Source organism: Chaetomium globosum, genomic scaffold, assembly GCF_000143365.1.
Source record: "Chaetomium globosum CBS 148.51 scaffold_4 genomic scaffold, whole genome shotgun sequence".
NCBI classification, from domain to species: Eukaryota; Fungi; Ascomycota; class Sordariomycetes; order Sordariales; family Chaetomiaceae; genus Chaetomium; species Chaetomium globosum.
In genome coordinates this window covers 4237927-4257104 of record NT_165979.1, presented here as the reverse complement: position 1 = coordinate 4257104, position 19178 = coordinate 4237927, and the positions used below count along the sequence as shown (strand labels likewise).

Below are 19178 nucleotides of genomic sequence, written 5' to 3'. Positions count from 1 at the left end.
CCGAGGGGCGTCAAAAAACCCGCAGCCGCAGGGTCGGAACCGGTGCCTGGCGCGGTGAGCGTGATAGGCGTCTAAATAGCCGCTTCACGGTGCGCCTCGGGCCGTTGGTGTGCCGAGAGCGAGGGAGGGGAGTTCGCTGGTCAACAGCATATACGCGACCCCACGATCACCCTGTCGCTCCATGTAGTTGTTGCTCCTTATGCACATGACCGCAAGCCATCGGTCACATCATCTGAAAGAAATCCAACCGCTCCTGTTCCTCCTGCTCGGCCTTCTTTCGGCGGGCGACAGCATCAGAATCCGCGGGATCATCGACGGAGCCCGGTGCCTTTGTTGAGGTCGTGGAGTCAGCCCATGTGGTATCTACCGGGGTGGAGTAGGCCGAGTACTCCGGGTTGACATGGGGACGAACCGGCACGCCTCCGGGCGGGAGGGTGTTGTGAACATGCCCCACCTCGACCGGTGGCTTCTCGGGGTTGGGGCTGAGGATTTTGATTTCAGCGTGTCGGCGCTTTTCTTCGGGAACGGCAGCCGAGGCCCCTTTGCTCTTTTTCTTCCAGAAACCGAGAGCTTTGAAACAGCCGGCCATCGCGAGTCAGCCGCGTGGTTGTGTGGTTTGGTGGTTTGGAGAGACAATGAAAAATGGCGGGACGGAAATGGCGCGTTGCGAAGCGGCGGATAAGGTCTGGTGCCTGTATTTCTGTATTTAGGTATCTTCCGGGCGAATATCGTGAAGCAAGAGCGAGTGAGCGGCACCGATTCTTTAAAGGGTGAGACTGCGCAGGGCGATCACGACCTTTTCAATCGCAGCATCAGCACAATGCCATTGCAGCACTAGTGCGTCCCCTTCTTCATCTCGCGAAGCCAATCCTTTTGCACATCCCCAGTCCGACCCTTCCCATTCTGGTCAAGGCACGACGCGGGAATCCAGAGGTGCCTGGCTCAGCCGAAATTCGGCCCAGTCAACTCCCACTCTATTTCAGTTAGCGCCTGCGCCTTTGAGCGCGGCCCCGGAATGCGGGGGGATTCGGCCCCGCAAATCTCTTTCGGGCGGGAGCTTTCCCAATCCAGCGCCAGCATTTCGAAACCGATTGGTGGTTCGCACACGCTCCACTCAAGTTCAATCAACCTTCCGAGTCCCTGCTTGACAACGACAGTTTCGTCAAGCCGATGCAGTGTTGAAGTCGACCAACAAAACCTCTTTTTGGCTGTGCGGTGGCTCACCACACACCTCAGCCCTACCAAAGGTTACCTTGGGCATCCACTCCCAATTTGCTGCGGCTCTTCTCATCACTCGGCGTCAGCACTACGCCCCAGCAAGGCAACCGCTCAATGGAACCTCATGTGGAACTTGGTGGAGTCGCTGTGCTGAAGAGGCGCACGTGGTGTTGATTCAAGGGTTCCCAAATTTGCAAGAGTGAAGTGGGCTAGCGAGTCCGAGACCACCTAGGGGACGACCGATATGATAGACAATTGAAGAACAGCTTGGAGCAAACATTGTCAACGCCGGCTGCCCGGCCGAAAAGGCCCGCCAGAAGTCATGAAGCGGGAGTCCTCGGCGTCTCTCGGTTTGGGTACACCTCAACCTCTTAGAGACAACTACAGTGCGATTGGTGACTAGGCACGCTTACCCCTTTTGTTGTTATAATAAGGTTTGTCGTATCCTTTAGTATTCGAGGTCTTACGAGTCGCCGCTACTTCCAACTGGTAACTGGCTCTGCCATGATTATAAAACAATCTTTTGGTGACTGAGCGCGACCGAACACAACAAGAACGAGAACATTCGAGTCACCTTCAGGACCCTTGCGTCCAGGGAGTTAGCATATAGTAGGACGGACGGAGATGTATTCTCCTGTGTTAGAGAAAGAAGGCCTATAGCCATCGTTACAAAAATAATCCTCGCGAAGCATCCGCCAGACCATCTGCATGCCTGCATCTCCTTTGTGAGAAAGGCGAAAGCGATTGGTGAAGGCGTTCCGGCATCTGGAACACTTCACGGGGCAAAGAAGCTTGTCCTACCATCTATGATATTTGCGCCCGTGTGCGTTTTTGTCCTTCTTCTGCGCCTTTCTTGCCGTCCGAGCAATACGTTATCGTGCTAATGGACATGGTAAAATATAAACCACACTGTTTTGGTGAACCGGGTCGCGTACAAGTCAACCGAGTAGGTACACCGTGCCACTCGTGCCATATAAACAAAGTTCGGGCAGCCGACTTCCAACAAGGACCACCACCTAGCTGAGTAGCTCAGCGGTTAGGCGGTGGCCCTCGGCCCACGGGCCATCTGGTTCGCCCCTCATCACTACCGGACTTAAGGGAAGGCTAAGGTTCGAATCACGATGCTAGCACGGGGTTCCTCTGGGAGGTATCGGGCCGCCGGTAGAGTCCTCCACTTCAGAAGAAATTACGCAGCCCCCCGACGAGGCACCAACCGGCTGCAACTAGGCACACGAAGTAAACCTCCCTAAGGGGGTTTCGTAGCCGGCTACCTCCCTTCGTGGGGCTAGCCGGTGAGCTTTTGCTTTTTCGGGAGACGAAAAGAATTGGAAGTATAGAGAAATTAGTAGCGGCCCGGTTATTCCGCACGATTTTTGTATTTGTGCCATAGCCGAGGGATTTATCTTCAGCAATGTTGAATCAACTACTCGCTGTCTCGCCGAATTGCCTATCTTCCATTACTGTCACAGCTCTCCTAATTTGGTGGTGGGCTCCGCGCCGACTGATGCCAAAACCTGACTAGTCAATCCCAAACAACTTGTAGTTCAACGCGTCCGGTCTTCACATCGGCTGACTATGTCCTTCGGAGTTGCTCTCAGAGGTCAAGCGAGTCTGTCATCTTTGGAGGCACTCGGACGCCTCATCTGCTAATGGTACCTATTCCGCCCACTGCTCATCATCCACAGAGTCCGCCTGGAAGAAGTAATCCGTCCTTGGAACCGCTCTCGGAGAAAGTATTGGCCTCTCAGGACGTCAATACTAATGAACCCCCTCCTTGAAAACGTTATCTTCAACCTTCTCTTCCCCGCCAAAGATGATTCCATAGTGCCTCTTCCGAAACTTCACCGACCATCGGGCCAAGGATGTGGCGAGCGAGGTGGCAGCCCCGGTGGTAACTTCACCAGAGTGCCGTGCAAGCACACATAGTGCCCAGATATCGGCACAAGTCACACAAGAATTCGGTTTTACGTTGCCTTCCTTTAAACCAAATATCCATTCCCTTCTCGTCATATTCCATTTGTAATTACCTAATAATCAAGATTGATGTTTGCGCTAGTTATCATCCAAAACAGCAGGTGGACGGGAACTCCACGGCTGAGCTTCGGCACCCCGGCAGAGATCCCCGCTTAAGTGGGTTTCAGTGCCAGCACTTCAGCTGTGGCTTGCGGCGCCGAGCCATCTTCCCCAAAACAACGAAACCGTGGACTTGGTTCTTATCATCAACAACAAAATGAAGTCGGAAGGGGCGCCGATGCTGCCTCTCGGTGCGGGCCCTCAACAGGGAACCCCGAGGCACTCACAGGCTAAAGGCTTTTTGCTTGCTTTTCTGACTCTGGTTTTATTCTCAATCACCTTCCTGGACATCGGCTCCCTGGAGCGGCTCGTGACAGGGTCGACACAACGAGAGCGAGACTTCAGAGCTGGATGCGCACAGCCGGAACCTTTACGTCCGGGCGAGAACCAGGACCTCGACAAGGTGTACGAGCACATTAGCAGCGCCGCTTTCAGGAATGCTACCATCAAACGTCTTTCCGGCGCTGTCCAGATCAAGACGGAGTCTTTTGACGATCTGGGAGTCATTGGCGAGGATCCGCGATGGGATGTCTTCTATACCTTCCATGAGTTTCTGGAGAAGACGTTCCCTCTCATCCACAAACACCTGTTAGTAGAGAAGGTCAACACCCACGGACTGCTGTATACCTGGAAGGGCAGTGATAAGTCGCTGAGGCCGACACTGCTCATGGCTCACCAAGACACGGTGCCGGTGCCCCCGGAGACTGTTGACGCCTGGAAGTACCCCCCCTGGAGTGGAGAGTACGACGGCACGCACATCTGGGGCCGCGGTGCCAGCGACTGCAAGAACCAGCTCATCGCGACTATGGAAACGCTCGAGCTGCTCCTCGAGGCCAAGTTCCAGCCAAAAAGAACTATAATATTGTCTTTTGGCCAGGACGAAGAGTGCAGTGGCCTCCAAGGTGCATCCCAGCTGTCCGCATTCCTTCAGGAACGCTACGGAACCGACGGCATCGCGGTGATCATCGACGAGGGCAGCAGCTTCGAGCGGGCTTGGGGCACGCTGTTTGCGAAGCCCGGCACAGCCGAGAAGGGCTACACCGATGTCTCCATCACAGTCCGGACGCCGGGCGGTCACTCCTCCGTTCCCTCCGACCACACCAGCATCGGCATCCTCAGCCAGCTCATCACTGAGATCGAATCCGAGCAGTACCGCACCCGCCTCGTCGACTCGAACCCCTACTACACCCAGCTCCAATGCGGTGCCGCATACTCGCCCGAGTTCCCCAGCAAACTCAGAAAACTCCTCCACCACCGCCAGCCCCACAACACCTGCCACGCTAAACCCGACCACCTCGCGCTCGAGGCCGCCAAGCAGGGCCCCGAAATCAAATACCTCATGCAGACCTCCCAAGCCGTCGACGTCATCTCGGGTGGCATCAAAGTCAACGCGCTGCCGGAGCGGGCCACCGCCGTCGTCAACCACCGCATCAACATCGGCGAGACCCCGCAAGTCGTCAAGGACCGGCTAACGGCAGTGGCGGGCGCCATCGCGCGCCGCCACGGCCTCGCCCTGCACGCCTTCGAAGACGGCCAGGACGAGGCCCCCGCCTCCATCGTCCTCGCCGCCTCCGACCACGAGCTGCAAGTCGCCCCCGTCACGCCCGCGGATGGCTCCGTCGAGAGCCCGTTTTCGGTTCTGGCGGGCACCACGCGCGCGCTGTATGGCGAGGAGGTGGTGGTTACGCCGGGGATTATGACGGGGAATACGGATACAAGGTATTATTGGGATTTGAGCAGGCATATCTTTCGTTTCTCGCCGGGGTATGATCCTGAGGATGGGCCGGGTTTGGGGTCGATCCATACGGTGAATGAGAAGGTTAGTGTGGTTAATCATGTGAATGCGGTGCAGTGGTTTATGTTGTTTGTGAGGAATATGGACGAGGCCGATTTGTGAGCACAGTCGGGTGGTTGTGAACATCACATCCGGGCAGATGGGGGGGGGTGTATTCGGGGAGGATGCAGACTCGAGGGTTGTGAATGTAGATTTGCAGCGGCAAATGTATATTACCTTGTTTGTAATGACACAAGATATTGATGGGGTCGAACCGGACTCGGGCAGCATCCTGCTCATGATGCGCGGAAGTAGTATCTAGGCATATTAGGTCCCCCTTCAGGGCGGCACCAAACAAGTGGCGAGGTTACAACTCCGCGCTTGGCCCGCTGCACCACCACCATGAATATTATCATATCATTGCCTTCGTTGATCCTGGAGGTAGAGGGAAGTTCAAATCGTCAAAATCAAGGTTTGGCTGTGCCGGAAGATGGGGGCCACTCACTCATATTGTCACGCCCGACTTTGTGCCATGTTTAGTAGTGTGTTTTCAAATTCTTTAGTGACTACATAGTCAGACGGTGGTATGATGCTATGTGTACAGAAAACATTCTCGGTTGAATGCTACGTGCGAACCGGCCTCGATTGATATAGAAATGGCCAGGGATGTGGCACCGCCTCGGAGAGCAAAAGTGATCAATGGCGGCTCACCGCCTTCACGGCGGATTATCTACCTCCATAATAGACTGTTATTGCAGTTTTGACCGCCGCAAGTAAGCCTTCTTAAATCCTTCCGAAGGTCGGCAATATCTGCAGGTGTGCCACTCTCCCGCTTCTTCAGCCGTGGCGGAGTGGAATGTCATACCCGAGTCTTACTCCTGCCCGGGACGAAGTTTCAACAGACATTGCACAGCATAAAACCTCGGCCAATGGACGTGCTAAAAGGTTGCACATACGCCTCCCATTTGCTGCGGACAAGCCAAGTGGAGGGCTTCCGGTGGTTCTGACTTTTTCGGCGCCGGCGGGTGATTGTGGCGTATCACGCTTTTCGTGGAGGGAGGTTTGGACGATCTGCTGCCATATTCGGACAAGCGATTGGTGATGTTTCGGGGCTCGGGAAGTCCCGAATATGAGGGCGTCTGGGGAGACCCCAGCTCGCAAAATTATATCAGGTTCCCCGGTTCTCTGGCTTGACTCTGTTACACTTGCTCCCACCTGGCCATTTTGTTTCCACGTGTGTATCTCTCAGTCATCACCAGACATCAACCTTCACCTCCAAACGCCCACCATGCTTGCCGTAACTAGAGCAGTCAACATCCTCACCCGCACAATACAAGCCCGGCAAACCTTCACCTTCACAAACCCGCCATTCCCACCATTCCGCCAACCCGACGATTTCGACGATGACGACGACGTGAACCCGTTCCGTCTGGACCCAGAGGACCCGAGTGATGACAACAACCACAAACTGTCCGCGGGCACAATAGCCGCCATCGTCATCTCCATCGTCGTCTTCTTCATCGTCATCACCGGCCTCATCGTCTTTTTCACCCACCGCCGCCGCAAGGCAAGGAGAGACGTCGAGATGAGCGTCATAAAGGAGGCGAGCGTTTCGGCCACGGCGGTGACGGCCTCGGGGGCGCTCGACCCACCTCCGCCGTACGTGGAATCTCATCCCGGCAGTCCCCATCTGGCGCAGGAGCGGCGGGAGAGTCGGAGTGATGGTAGTCAGAGTGGGAAGGAGGAGGACTCGGATGTGATGGGATCACATGCCACGATTACGGACGGGCTGGCGCCGGGAAGGCATACCGGGTTGGGGCCGGATCACGGGGCAGGGATACATGCTGGGCCTGGGACGCATGTCAGTTCGGACACGCAGAGCAGCTCAGACATATACAGAGGGCCAAGGTCGAGGTAGTGGGGGGTGGCGAAGGGCTGAAGGCACTGGGGTGAGATGGGAGAGCAAAGGAGGTGTTGGTGCTTGGAAGGGACCAAAACAGTATGAACACGAAGGATGATGATGACCGCCACGAGTAACGGCAACAGGAAAGCGAGAGACACCGCTGCCAGCATTAATAAAATGAGTTTCAACCACTCCCCCGTATTCCTATCCAAGTACCCTGCAGCACTCACCAACTTATACTCCTCCCAACTTCCCCTCCCCAAGGCCCCTACAGATCCTGCGGAATTTCGAACTCTTCCCTCGCCCCATACCTCTGCACCCCCCACCTCCCCAACCCCTCCGTCAACCCCTCCGCAAACCCCCTATCAAACCTCCTCCCGCTCTCCATCCCCGCCAACCTCCCCGTCCGCCAGGCAAGCCACTCCTCCGCCGCCACGGACCCCCCCTCCCAATCCCTCAACAACCCCACCGCCACATCCACCACCACTACCGCCCTCCCCTCCCCATCTACATTCACCCTCTCCGGATCCTCCAACTTATAAAACACACTCGCCCCACAAACTCCACAAAACGCCCTCGTCACCCTCTCCGACGAGCGATACGCGCGCAGCGTCGTGCTCCCGCCCTCTAGCGACTCCGGGATGGCCGGCTGCAGGCTGGCTAGCGGGGCAAAGGTCCACGGCATGGTGTGGGCGCCGGAGACGAGGCGGCAGTCGTCGCAGAGGCATATGCAAGGCTACGCGTTTGAGGGTGGGGGGCCGGTGGCGGGGTGTGGGCTTGGTGTTGGGTGCGGGTGGTGGGTGGTAGTGGTGATGTGACGGTGGAGGGGTTATGGTCTGGGTTTGGGTGTGGGTTGGAGTTGAGGGTAGGAGGGGGGGTGGGGCCGGTGCGTAGGAAGCGGGCGAGGAAGCGGTCCGCGGCGTCGGAGTCGGAGGGGCGCGGAAGGGTGAAGCGCACACCGCCGCAGTGGCATTGCGCGAGGAGGTGGTTACGGTCTGGGAGGTCTGGCTTGGGGGGGCGGGACTGGGCCAACGGGAAATGGGGGTCGTCTGGGCCTGGGTTCCAGACGTGCACGTCGCGGCCATTGATGGAGGGCAGCCAGGTGGCAAGGTTGGGCTCGGTGGCTGGGTCAACGAAGCAGTGAGAGCGGATCTGGAAGGTCTCCTCGTCGTGGGTGTTGAAGATGGAGGTTGCCACGCGCCATGGGGTTTTCCCCGTTTCAGGGTCGACTTTCAAGTCGCGGTCGCCAATGTGACAGCCGCAGGTAGTGCAGAAGAAGCGCTCAGAGACTGCCTTGTCGTGAATGTATCCTGTGAGGGATGACTTAATGGAAGACGGTGAGACGAAGTGGGGTTCGACTTCATTTGGAAGGGAGGCGTGAAAGCAGCTGAAGGTTCCATGAGTGTAGCGACAGATGCTGCAGTGGCAGAGGTGGACTGGAAGCGGAAGAGCTGAGGTCGGGACGGTGACGGTGAAGTGCGTTGACTTGCAGTGGCACTGCGCTGTGAGAGTCTTGTATGCCCCTGCAAGTTGATGGGGGAGATGGAGTTCAGCAGCCATGTTGGTGGTGATGTACCCGCAAAGTCTTTGGTGTTGTTGAGTGGAGTTTTGTGGGTTCATAGGGAGGGAAACTGGGTCAAATCATTGGTTCTGAGCGGTGTCAGCGTGCGTCATCGGGAAGATTCAAGGCTGGGGCCCCACACCCAGACCCGAAGGGCGTACGATACTACCTCGAATAATTGAAGGCAAATTGGTGTTGAGTCAGTTAACCGACCTGATGGCCGAGGAACAAAGAGGAAGACCTCCAGTTAAGGTGGGAGCCTCCCACAATGCCAGGGCGCAGTTTCCTAAGCAGCATTACACGGTTGCACCTGTACATACAAGTGCTTCTTCCCATTTACACGTAGTCACAGAAGCTAGAAACAGTAATCCTGATATCGAATTAAGATCATGGGGAGTGAGAAGGGCCCTTAGGTCTAACGAGTGGTTCTTGGGGGTGATGAATGTTATTGACACCACGGACTTGAAAGGAGTCCAGTGTCAGAAGCACCCTTGAACTGACACAGATCGACACCCACTAGCGTTATCGGGCATAATTGTCAAGTTGCTATACTGTACAGCGACTCCAGATCTCCACGTCTAACTCATAATGATACAATCAAGGCTAACTAACTATCACAATTCTCTCCACGTCCCCCGAACAAGCCCGCCCTCTTCCACGCTCACATGCGCTCATGCCTTATTATGTCTCGACCCCTTCCCACTCCAAAAGCTCTTATCCACCTTATCATCCCCCGCGGGCTCCGCCTTGCCATGCTTGTTCTCAAAATCCCGGTTATGCTCGTCCACCTCAGCCTGCTGTTCGGGGCTCAGATTGGGGCGCTCGCCCGGCACGCTGGCATTGCTGATCTTAGGCTGGGCCGGCGGGTGGACGGAGCTGTCGAGGGGGCGCCCGCCTCCTGTGCGGCCGCGGGCGTCGCCATCGGCGAGCCCGTCCTGGATGACGCCGCCTGTTGGGCTGGAGCCGGTCTCAACGGCTTCTTTGCTGCGGGATCCGCCGCTGGTTGCGCTGGGCTCCTCGGCGGACTTGGGTGCGGAGGACTTGCCGTTGCTGTAGGACCGGGGGAAGGATGTGGCTGTTGCGCGCATTTTTGTCGCGCCTGTTGGCCTCCGGCATGCTGAGGCGAGCATTGAGATGCTGGACATGGAGCGGGTGGTCAATCCGAATCGATTCATGGCTGCTGTGGTATGATCTGGTATTTGAGGCCAAAGTTGTGTCGTGAATGAAACTGAAATTTATCGAGATCCGTTTCGATACAACACAGTATTGATAAAGATTTGATTCCCGAGGGTGCTTTCTAGTTGGCCATGAATGACATGATATGCGGGATGGAAGGTTCGATGTTCCGGTTACCTTGGTTGCTGTGATGACATCATCACACAGTAGGTAGTTATCCCACTTTTTGTTCCCAGCCCTTGAATTATTTCTCCTCTATCCACATACTGCCCCCGGAGCAGCAGATACCACCTGGTACATAAACTCGAGGGGCGGGCGGCAATATATGTAAGCAAAAGATTTGAAATCAGGCAGTGGGACTCCGAAGCCACGAAGAATTGGTGCCGCGTGTGGTTCCCAGAGGCGGACCTCGGAAGGGAAAGGCGCGAATTCGAGCTTTGGTCCATATACAACCCCCCCGCCGGCGAGAACGTACCGAGAGCCCTCCAAGGGCGGCCAAGGCCAAGCCACCCGGTGGTTCTGGCAGGAGACTTCAACCTAAAGAACCCATTGTGAGATGGGTTCGGACGCTAGGACAGGAAATCTGAAGACCTATTGCAGCTGGGTTTCTTGTGGGACCTCACCATCAGGACTGCAAGGGGAGCGACAACGCGAGCTCCCCAGGGGCGGCAGCGAGGCCGCCCGTCAACCATCGACCACTTCTGGACTTCGGAAAACCTCCAAACAGTATCCTACGGGGAAGAATGTCGTGGAAAGTCAGACCACTACCCACAAGTGCTCGAGGTTCGGGGAAGGGCATGGGCCGAGGCCAACCCAACCGGATGGCTGGGCCTGGAAGAAGATGGACAGGGAGAGGGTGAAGGCTGAGTCAACATCGCTGCGCACGGCTGGTAGAAGGCCGTTGACTTCAGCAGCTTGAGTGACCTTCCTGGCGACCACTGACTCTATTACCTTCCCTAGGGTTGGCAGTAGCGCAATGGGCCTGTACCCTCCCGGGGTCTGATATACTGGCGGCGCCTTCCCTGGCTTTGGTAGTACTATGGTCTTTGCCTTTTTGAACCGGTCGGGAAACCATCCTAGTTCCAGGCACCTCGTCGCCAATACGGCGAGCACTTCAGCCAGTGGCGTTCCACATGCCTTCAGAAGACCATCGGGAGCAGATTCTCTCCTGGCGCCTTCCAGGGGCCTGCTCCTCCTATTGCTTTCGCGATCTCGGTCGGCGTCACTGCCTGTGAGACGTCGAATCCCGGGTTCCAGTCGCCTAGAAAGGCTTGGTCTTCCACGTCCGTCAGGTTGGCCGGTGGGTCCGGGAAGAACCTCTCGGCCAGTGCGCTGGCTTTCTGGTCGTGCGTTTCGGCCGTTACCTGTCCGGACGAGTCCTTGAATGCCGGTAGTCTCGGTGGTTCCGGCGGCAAAACGCTCCGTAGCCTGGCCCATCTTTCCAAGCTCCACATCTGATCGGGCTTCTTTGCCTCGCTTGCTTCCTGCAGGTTGTTCCTCCAAGCCCTTGTCCGTGCTTCGCGCGTTGTTCTGGAAAGGTTCCTGAGCCTTTCGCTGAGCTCCTCCCAACAGTACTCTGCCCGAGTCTCCTTCGCCAGCCTCTCGGCCCTCCTGGGCTCCCGGGCGGCCTGCTCCACCTCCGCAGTCCACCAAGGAGAGCTGTAGCCGCAACTCGCCTTCTTCCGTAGAGTGCTTTCCCCAGCGACCCAGGTCAGCCACCCAACCAGGCTGTCGAAAGCTTTGTCAAGACCCTCGACCGTTCGGGTCCTGCTCAGTAGCCCGTTCGGCCCCGGGTCTGTGAGACCCATAGACGAACAAATGGGGAACAGGGCACACCGCTCCACGGAGATGGCTGTTCGGCTAGTAGTAGCCCAGGTCCAGGAGGCATGGAGACAGAAGGCTGCGGCATCCCTATTGCAACTAAACATTTCAGGAGCCTTCGACACGGTTAACCACACACGACTACTGGCAACACTGCGAGATATGGGCTACCCGAGGTGGCTCGTTCTCTGGACAAAAGACTGGTTGACGGGCCGAGAGGCCACCCTCCTCTTTGACGGCAAGACGGCGGCACCGACGGCGATTCGGGCAGGGGTCCCCCAAGGCTCACCGCTTTCCCCTGTTCTCTTCATCCTCTATATTTCCTCATTATACAAGCAGCTAAAAGACGAGCACCCTCACTTGGCTATAGCGGGGTTTGCGGATGACACCAACCTCCTGGTATTTGGCCGAAACCCCGAAGCGAATGTCCGGCAACTAGAGGTGGCGTGGGGAACGTGTATACGATGGGCAGACAGTCGGGGAATGAAGTTCGCCCCAGAAAAGAGCGAACTGATCCATTTCAGCAAGGGGCGACGGCAGTGGTCAAACCAGCTGGAACTCACCAGCCCAGGGAGAGGCACCAGCCCCGTCAGACCGAAGGAGTCTGCCAGGTTCCTGGGAGTCTGGCTGGACCGGAAGCTCAACTGGAAAGCCCACCTTGCAGCGGTGGAGAGGAAGCTGAGGACCCAGAGCTATGCCCTGTCGAGGCTAGCGGCGTCGACGTGGGGACTGGGGCTAGCCAAAGCGCGAGAAGTGTACACAAAGTGCATCCGGTCAGCGCTGGCCTATGGCGCATCGTCGTTTCACATCCCCACGGATGTGGGAGGCGAGCCGGTAAAAAAAGGCATCACCAAGGCCCTCGGGAAGGCCCAGAACAAAAGCTTGCGGATTGTAGCGGGAGCCTTCAAGCACACCCCCATCCGCAACCTCGAGACGGAGACATGGGTGCCGCCGTTGGACCTATATCTCAACAAACGGTTTGCGGAATTTGAGACCAGACTCCAGCGAACCGACCTAGATGACGGCCAAGGCGGCAAGAAGACCGCAGGGAGCATTATTCTTACCGCCTGTCAAAGGATACAGCAGAGACTACGCTCGAAGAGCGGTAACAGGGGCCGACCGCGAACTGTGGGACTGCGGGAGGCCACGGCGGTGGAGAAAGCCGCGAGCACGATCGCGCGCTGGACGGGGGGATCGCAGACACGGACAGGGTAGTAGAAGAGGCTTGGAAAGCGAGGTGGTTAAAGGAACGGGACGGCAGGGCAATCACCAGACCGGCGGACGACTTTGACCATCAGCGGGAGACGATATTCCGGAACGAAACCCTAAGATGGCACGACGGTCTCAGCAAGGCGAAGAGCTCACTGCTGATTCAAATCCGGACGGGAGCAATAGGCTTACGGGACTTCTTGTTTACACGGGGAGTCCCGGAGGTTCTGACTCCTGCCTGCGAGTGTGGCGAGGGACGAGAGACTGCCGAACACCTGGTAGTGTGGTGTTTGACCCCACCGTTGACTCGAAGATGGGAGAGAACTGGAATTCGGACACGACGGGACTTTTACTCTGTTCTACACGGCATCGATCCCACGACGGCACGGCTCGCGAGGAGGATCCTCGACTGGCTGATGGACTCGGGGAAGCTGCCGATGTACAGCTTAGCTAGGAGGCTCGAGCTGGAAGCGGCGGCCTGAAGCGGCCCCGCCCGGAGGCCAGGGGGCCTCCTCTCTTTGTATACGCAGACTCACCAGAACGCATCGTTCCTTGGTTGTTGGTATGGGTTTTTCACCCGGCCCGGGAAGGCACGGTTTTCCTGTACACTAAATAGCTGAGGGTCCGGCACGCCCTAGGGCATAGCGGAGTATGAATAATAATATTTAGGAGTAGTCCCTCTGGGATATTCTACATAACTACTGTATGGTACTTTATACTTTACAACTGCAGTGCCAGGCAGCTTCTGATACTGACTAATGACCCGGAGGCCATCCTGCTCCGCTTGTCAGTCTGGCGCCAGTTGCCCCAGCGGTGGTCCTCGGTTCCTCGTTAGGGTGCCCGTCTTTCTCAGATGGCAAATCTCACAATGTTATAATAGCAAAGCCAAAGCTGAAAAATGCATTAATAGGAAGCCGAGTCCAATGCCAATAGTTTACACCATCAATAATAATGTTAGTGAACAAATGATCTTCCAGAACACTGCATGTGTCCCTGGAACTGTGCTTTGCAAATCCACTTTGAGGCTCATCCCTTACCCATTCAGTCTAGATAACAAAAGACTGTCTAGATGGCCCTGGCAATTTTATTGCTCTACTTTACTATTATTATTATTCATACTCCGCTATGCCCTAGGGCGTGCCGGACCCTCTGCTATTTAGTATACAGGAAAACCGTGCCTTCCTGATTTTCCTTAGCCCGGGGATTAACAGGAGATTGAGGTGGCCGATTTTGGGGAAATGCGGCGACTACATGTAGGTAACTGAGCGGAAAACATTGCCTTTTTATATTCAGGTTTCATTAGGTACTGGCATGACATCGGTGCCACCTGTTATATGCCCTGACGATACCCTTAGGCAAATTTGTCTCATAGAAGGCCAGTGGGTGAAGAACTCAGTCATTGAGCGGAGAGCCGCCTCTTGTTCCTCGTAAGTCATTTCAAGGAGAGAGGCGACCTGGCGGTGGAAGGGGGTTGCTTGGGGGGAAGATTTTCGAGAGACGTTGTTAAGGGGCCTTTCCCTTTTTCACAATGGATCGTCCGTCCGAACTAGGCCCAGAAACCCATATCGGCTTGTATTGGTTAGCTGATTCATCTACCTCACACCACGCCTGGATGAATCGCGGTTTCTGAACACGAGGGAGTCCTCGCCACTGATTAAGTTCCTCAGCATCGGCCGTGGAACCTGGAGCGGAGTTGCTCTTGGAGCCCTAAGGTAATTGCACCTCAGACGGCTGGCCCGCCATACCGCGGCGGATTGGGGTTTTTGCTACCCGGAACGGAGTAAATAAATAATAGAGGCTGAGTCTAGTTACTCCCACAGTCCCACACGCCCAGACCTGTGTGCTGTGGCCGAGCGTCTCCCCACGTGGTATCAACACGTTGATAGCCGAAACATACGCACACGCGATGTCACGCTCAAGGAGCCGACAACCAACATCAATTGCATCTCCAAGGGGCGGTGAGCTCATTGGCCAATGCCTCACTGCCACTCGACACCAATAATCTAGCTGGCTCCAAGCAACCGTGGGCCAAGCTTCAAGGCGGTGGGAAAAGAAGCTGCCGTCGGGAAGTGTCAATGACTCAATGCAACAGTGTCAGCTGGACAGAGAGGCTGGGAGCGATACACAATGGAGTTCCCATCCCAATCCAATCGGCAAAGAAGAAAACGAGTGGTTGAAGGGTAACATCGAAGGCGGTGAGTGACAAGACGAGCCGGAAAGTGTCAGCCTCGGCGGGGGGCGGAATCGAACTCGGAGCTATCAAGGGATGGAGCGGATCGGGGTTCACCCCAGGAACCCGAGGCCGACGACGTGGCACGGAGGCAAGATTGAGTAGCTGATTCCGGGAGGTGGTGGGCGTGTTTCGGCTCTAGCCCGGCCTCGAGGGGGGCTAATTCAGGTTGCCATGGACGGCTCGCCGTTCAGCTGGCCTCATCGATTGGCAATTGGTATTCCGCGGGTACCTGGTATCCGGTGACGGCATTGTCAAACTGCCACTGCCAGTTGGCTTTGGCTCCTGTTTGGGCGTTGGCGTCGAGCCCAATTCTTGGCGCGAGGTCCGGGCCGTAACGCGGTTGGGCGGAGCCGTTGACCGGGGTCCGGGGGACGGTCAGATCCAGTTCACCGGCGCCGGCCACCGAAGGCGCTTTGTGATGCAACAGGACGGGTGGAGCCCAGAAATTGAGAATTCAGGCGTTGAGGACTCGGTGTCGACCATTTGGAACGAGAGTTCTCGCGTTCTTCATGCAGGTCGAAGGAGAAACCGGCAAGGGAGACATTACCAGCACCCGTATCATCGCCAGCATCACCAGCATTCACCAGCGTCAGTCGATCCAAACGATGGAAGTGATGAGCCAGAACTCAATGGCCGGGGATTTCCACATCTCAAACTTCTCGAATGGGATGTTTGGCGCTGCAAGTTTGTGGGGTCGGAAGAAACGGGTGCGGGGCCAGCGATGCCAAATCGAGGCCAATTAGGGCCAGGTAGGGGCCAATTCGGGGCCAATCAAGACCAATCAACGCCAATCGAGGCCAAATGAACCCCTGCGCACAGAGTGCTGGCAACCGATGCTGCCACGTCAAGAGCCTCGATGGAGCCCCATCAACGACAACCGAACGACCCAAGCCCGTTTCGACTCGAACGGCTGCAGATTGGCGAGGCGGGTTGCACAGGACCGAGATGAGACTGGGACCAGCCAACGGACAACGGATGCGATGGCTGCGATGCAATGGCTGCATGGCTACAATACCGGAACCTCGCGGGCTGCGGGCTGCGGGTTGCAGGCTGGTTACCGCCTGGTACCCCTTGGCCTTTGAATTTCCAAGGATCCAAGGAAGGCTGCATCTGGTGTGGTTGGACGTTGGGCTCTGTTTATGCTGCCACATCTGGCATGCTGTGATGGGCCAGCTGGTCTACGGTGGGCACCCCGGCCGAACCACTCTCACCCTGTTGCGGCAGCTCCGAGCCCAATTGACGCCCATAATTTGACAATTTGGAGGGCGGTGGGCATCGGAGACTGGGCGCTACACCAGTCTGGTGATCCGCTGTTTGGGTGATTGCTTGCGTGGTGACTCGATGCCAGCCCCCTCAGACGCTCGCTGCCCTCCCGGGCCTCAGCCTCTCCTCCGCCCGTCACCCCCTTGGCCCCTGCCTGCATGAGTGTCTCCTCAGGCGGGAACAAGGCCACATGGAACCAGGGCATTTTTCTCGGTTATATAGACAAACCGAAGACTCGTCCAATTCCACCACCGCAACACCATCCCCATCTCTCAACCTCGCCCCAAGATTGGACGCCCAGACCTTCGTGAGACCCACGACAGCGTTCCATCCAACAATCGTCAAGAAGAGCATTATTGGCTCTCCTTCCCCTTATCATTTCTCTCAGCCGGCCCCGTTCCTTTCACGGAAGACCTGCCCAAGCTGGCTACCCCCAAGGTCCGCGGTTCTTCCTCCTCTTACTACACCTCCAGCCGCGCCGCCAAACAACCTCCGGCCCCATCCGCCTCCGCCTCCTCCTCTAAGCCGAAGATGGGTTCCCACATCGACGCCGACCCCACCCAGGCCGTTGACGGGCTGGTACGGGCCATCCGCGACCTCACCTCGGACCCCAACTACAAGCTAGTAGCCGACGTCTTCAGCGAGTTCCTCTACGTCAAGGAGCAAAACAACAAACTCTCAAGTTCGCACCAGGTCGTCTTGGAGGAGTACCGCAAGTTCCGGAACGAGCTTGAGGAGCAGAAGGGCGAGCTCGTGGACGAGAAGAACGATCTCGAGCACTTGGTGCAGGAGAAGGTGCAGGAGATCATCCAGCTTAGCGCCACCAGGACAAGGTTAGAGGGTGACCTCGAGGATACACAAAAGGCGCTCGAAGAGAAGATCGCCGCCGCCGCTGAGGCAGCCGCGACAGCCGCCCAGGAGTATGCCAACCTCCAGGACACCACCTCCAAGGCGTACGCCGATCTAGAAGCGAAGGCGGCCAAGGAGCATTCCGACCTCCAAGAAAAGACGGCAAAGGAGTACGCCGATCTGGAGGAGAAGAAGGACAAGGAGTATGCGGATCTCGACGCGGCGAAGGCTGCGGTTGAGGAAGAGAAGCGGCTTGGCGAGGAGGCTGCTGCCGCCGCCGCTGCTCAGGCCGCAGACGAGATCGCGGCTCTTACCGAGGCCAAGACGGGTCTCGAGGAGGTCAAGGCCAACAACGAGGCCGAAATTGAGTCCCTCAAGGGGAATGTGGCCGATCTCGAGACTGCCAGGGCGGACCTCGAGCAGGTGAAGGCCGACAACGAAGCCGAGATCGCTTCGCTGAAGGAGCAGATCGCGACTTTGGAGGGCGAAAAGAAGGGTCTCGAGGAGGAGCTCGAGGCGGCGAGGCAAGAGATTGCTTCCCTGAACGAGACCATTGTTCAGAAGAACAACGAGATCGAGAGCCTGCAGGAGTCGCTGCGGGCCGCCGAGGAGCAGATCGCCTCGCTGCAGCAGACGGTCGAGGACAAGAACGCCGAGATCGAGGATCTCCACGGCAAGCTCACAGCCGAGGGTGAGCGGGCAAACAGCGCCGAGGCTCACGGCCGGGACCTCCAGTCGCAGCTGGACGAGACAACACAAAGCCTGCAGCTCACCACCCGGAAGCTCACCAACCTCGAGCAGTACCGCCTGGTCCTGCATAGCGAGAATGACGACACCTAGTAAGTTTTTTTCTTCCCCGCCTTCTTTTGCACGCACGGCACCTCGCACAAACATACTAACCCCCGCCCCCCCTCTCAGCGTGACGGTCCTCGACAAGATCTGGACCACGATCGTAACCCTCGTCGAGGGGACCTTCCGACCGGACATCGACGAACAAACACTCAACGACCCCTCCTGCTGGACCAACCTGCGCAACTCGCCCTACCTCAAGCACGCCACCCAACTCCAGATCCCCCTCCCGCAATCCAACACCCCCGCCGCCAAGGGCATGCGCATCAGCGCGGTGCTAGCGGTGCTCTCGCGCGCCATGCACAAGCACCTCTTCCGGCCCGTGTACCTGCTCGACGACGACGACGAGAACCTGGTCAAGTTCCTGCGTGCCCTCGAGGACGAGGACCCCACGCGCGAGGCCCACATGCGCGCCACGCTGGTGGCTATGATGCCCGAGCGCCAGGTCGAGCAGGGCGCCCGCCGCGTCAAGATGGTCGTGCGCGAGGTGTCGTGGCTGGTGCAGCATTTGTTGACCGCGCTGCAGTTTGAGGCGTTTTGTTCCGGGTTGGAGGCCGCGTGTAAGCTGGCCTGTGAGCAGTGGATGCGTATTCAGCTGGCGCAGATGAAGATCGAGCCGTATTTTGGTCCACCCTACGATGACTTCGACTGGCAGGTGTTGGAGCTGCCGGAGTTTGCGGAGGCTGCCGAGGCTAACGCGGGCCACCCGCGCGATGATGGGGATGATTTTGGGGATGACCGGCTGGAGACCATCGAGGCGAGCGAGGTGGGGCGGGCGCCGTCCGACACGGCCGGGGGCGCGGCCGATGCCGGGTTCCATGATGGCGGCGGCGGCAACGCGCTGCGCCACGGGCACGGGCACGACGAGGAGCTGATGGATGGGGAGGTGGACCCGGATGAGATCCTGCTGGTGGTGTGGCCGAGCATGTGCGCCGTCGAGAACGGCGAGCTGATGTCCATCACGCAGGGGCTGGTCATCTCCAAGGAGCAGGCGCGCCCCGCGCTCGAGGAGCAGCGCACGCGCTCGCGCATCATCCCGCGGCCCGGGTCCAGGCGTGCCCGCACGCTGTCTATGCCCGGACAGAGCAGGGGGAGCAGCCCGACCCGCGGCAAGCCGACCACCACCCACTTCCTGGCCCAGTCGGTGACGGCGTCCGACCTGGATGGCCCCGACGACATTTGACCGGAAGTGGGTGAGCGGCATTGTTGCTGAGTCAAGCTCTCCAAGGTGTCGGGTTTTACTTTCCGA

General features: G+C 57.6%; 7 protein-coding genes across 7 annotated transcripts; 4 read left to right on the top strand and 3 right to left on the bottom strand.

Moving 5' to 3' along the window:
• Nucleotides 1-223: 223 nt before the first annotated feature.
• On the bottom strand, nucleotides 224-589 carry CHGG_05103 (uncharacterized protein; the record flags this gene model as incomplete). Its single annotated transcript, XM_001224316.1, has 1 exon — nucleotides 224-589. The coding sequence occupies one exon, from the start codon at nucleotides 587-589 to the stop codon at nucleotides 224-226; it is 366 nt and encodes a 121-aa protein (XP_001224317.1).
• A 2859-nt stretch (nucleotides 590-3448) lies between these two features.
• Nucleotides 3449-5471, top strand: CHGG_05102 (uncharacterized protein; the record flags this gene model as incomplete). Its single annotated transcript, XM_001224315.1, has 2 exons — nucleotides 3449-5110; nucleotides 5409-5471. The coding sequence occupies 2 exons, from the start codon at nucleotides 3449-3451 to the stop codon at nucleotides 5469-5471; spliced, it is 1725 nt and encodes a 574-aa protein (XP_001224316.1).
• An 882-nt stretch (nucleotides 5472-6353) lies between these two features.
• Nucleotides 6354-7102, top strand: CHGG_05101 (uncharacterized protein; the record flags this gene model as incomplete). The annotated part of the gene is made up of 2 exons (XM_001224314.1): nucleotides 6354-6926; nucleotides 7079-7102. The coding sequence occupies 2 exons, from the start codon at nucleotides 6354-6356 to the stop codon at nucleotides 7100-7102; spliced, it is 597 nt and encodes a 198-aa protein (XP_001224315.1).
• Nucleotides 7103-7628: 526 nt separating this feature from the next.
• Nucleotides 7629-8528, bottom strand: CHGG_05100 (uncharacterized protein; the record flags this gene model as incomplete). Its single annotated transcript, XM_001224313.1, has 1 exon — nucleotides 7629-8528. One exon carries the CDS (start codon nucleotides 8526-8528, stop codon nucleotides 7629-7631), a length of 900 nt encoding a protein of 299 aa, XP_001224314.1.
• Nucleotides 8529-9200: 672 nt separating this feature from the next.
• CHGG_05099 (uncharacterized protein) lies at nucleotides 9201-11593 on the bottom strand (the record flags this gene model as incomplete). The annotated part of the gene is made up of 5 exons (XM_001224312.1): nucleotides 9201-9604; nucleotides 10181-10274; nucleotides 10329-10436; nucleotides 10519-11433; nucleotides 11522-11593. 5 exons carry the CDS (start codon nucleotides 11591-11593, stop codon nucleotides 9201-9203), a joined length of 1593 nt encoding a protein of 530 aa, XP_001224313.1.
• A 416-nt stretch (nucleotides 11594-12009) lies between these two features.
• CHGG_05098 (uncharacterized protein) lies at nucleotides 12010-12741 on the top strand (the record flags this gene model as incomplete). Its single annotated transcript, XM_001224311.1, has 1 exon — nucleotides 12010-12741. The coding sequence occupies one exon, from the start codon at nucleotides 12010-12012 to the stop codon at nucleotides 12739-12741; it is 732 nt and encodes a 243-aa protein (XP_001224312.1).
• Nucleotides 12742-14263: 1522 nt separating this feature from the next.
• Nucleotides 14264-19112, top strand: CHGG_05097 (uncharacterized protein; the record flags this gene model as incomplete). The annotated part of the gene is made up of 7 exons (XM_001224310.1): nucleotides 14264-14313; nucleotides 14556-14693; nucleotides 14743-14930; nucleotides 15238-15717; nucleotides 15788-16032; nucleotides 16454-17919; nucleotides 17999-19112. The coding sequence occupies 7 exons, from the start codon at nucleotides 14264-14266 to the stop codon at nucleotides 19110-19112; spliced, it is 3681 nt and encodes a 1226-aa protein (XP_001224311.1).
• Between the last annotated feature and the right edge of the window lie 66 nt (nucleotides 19113-19178).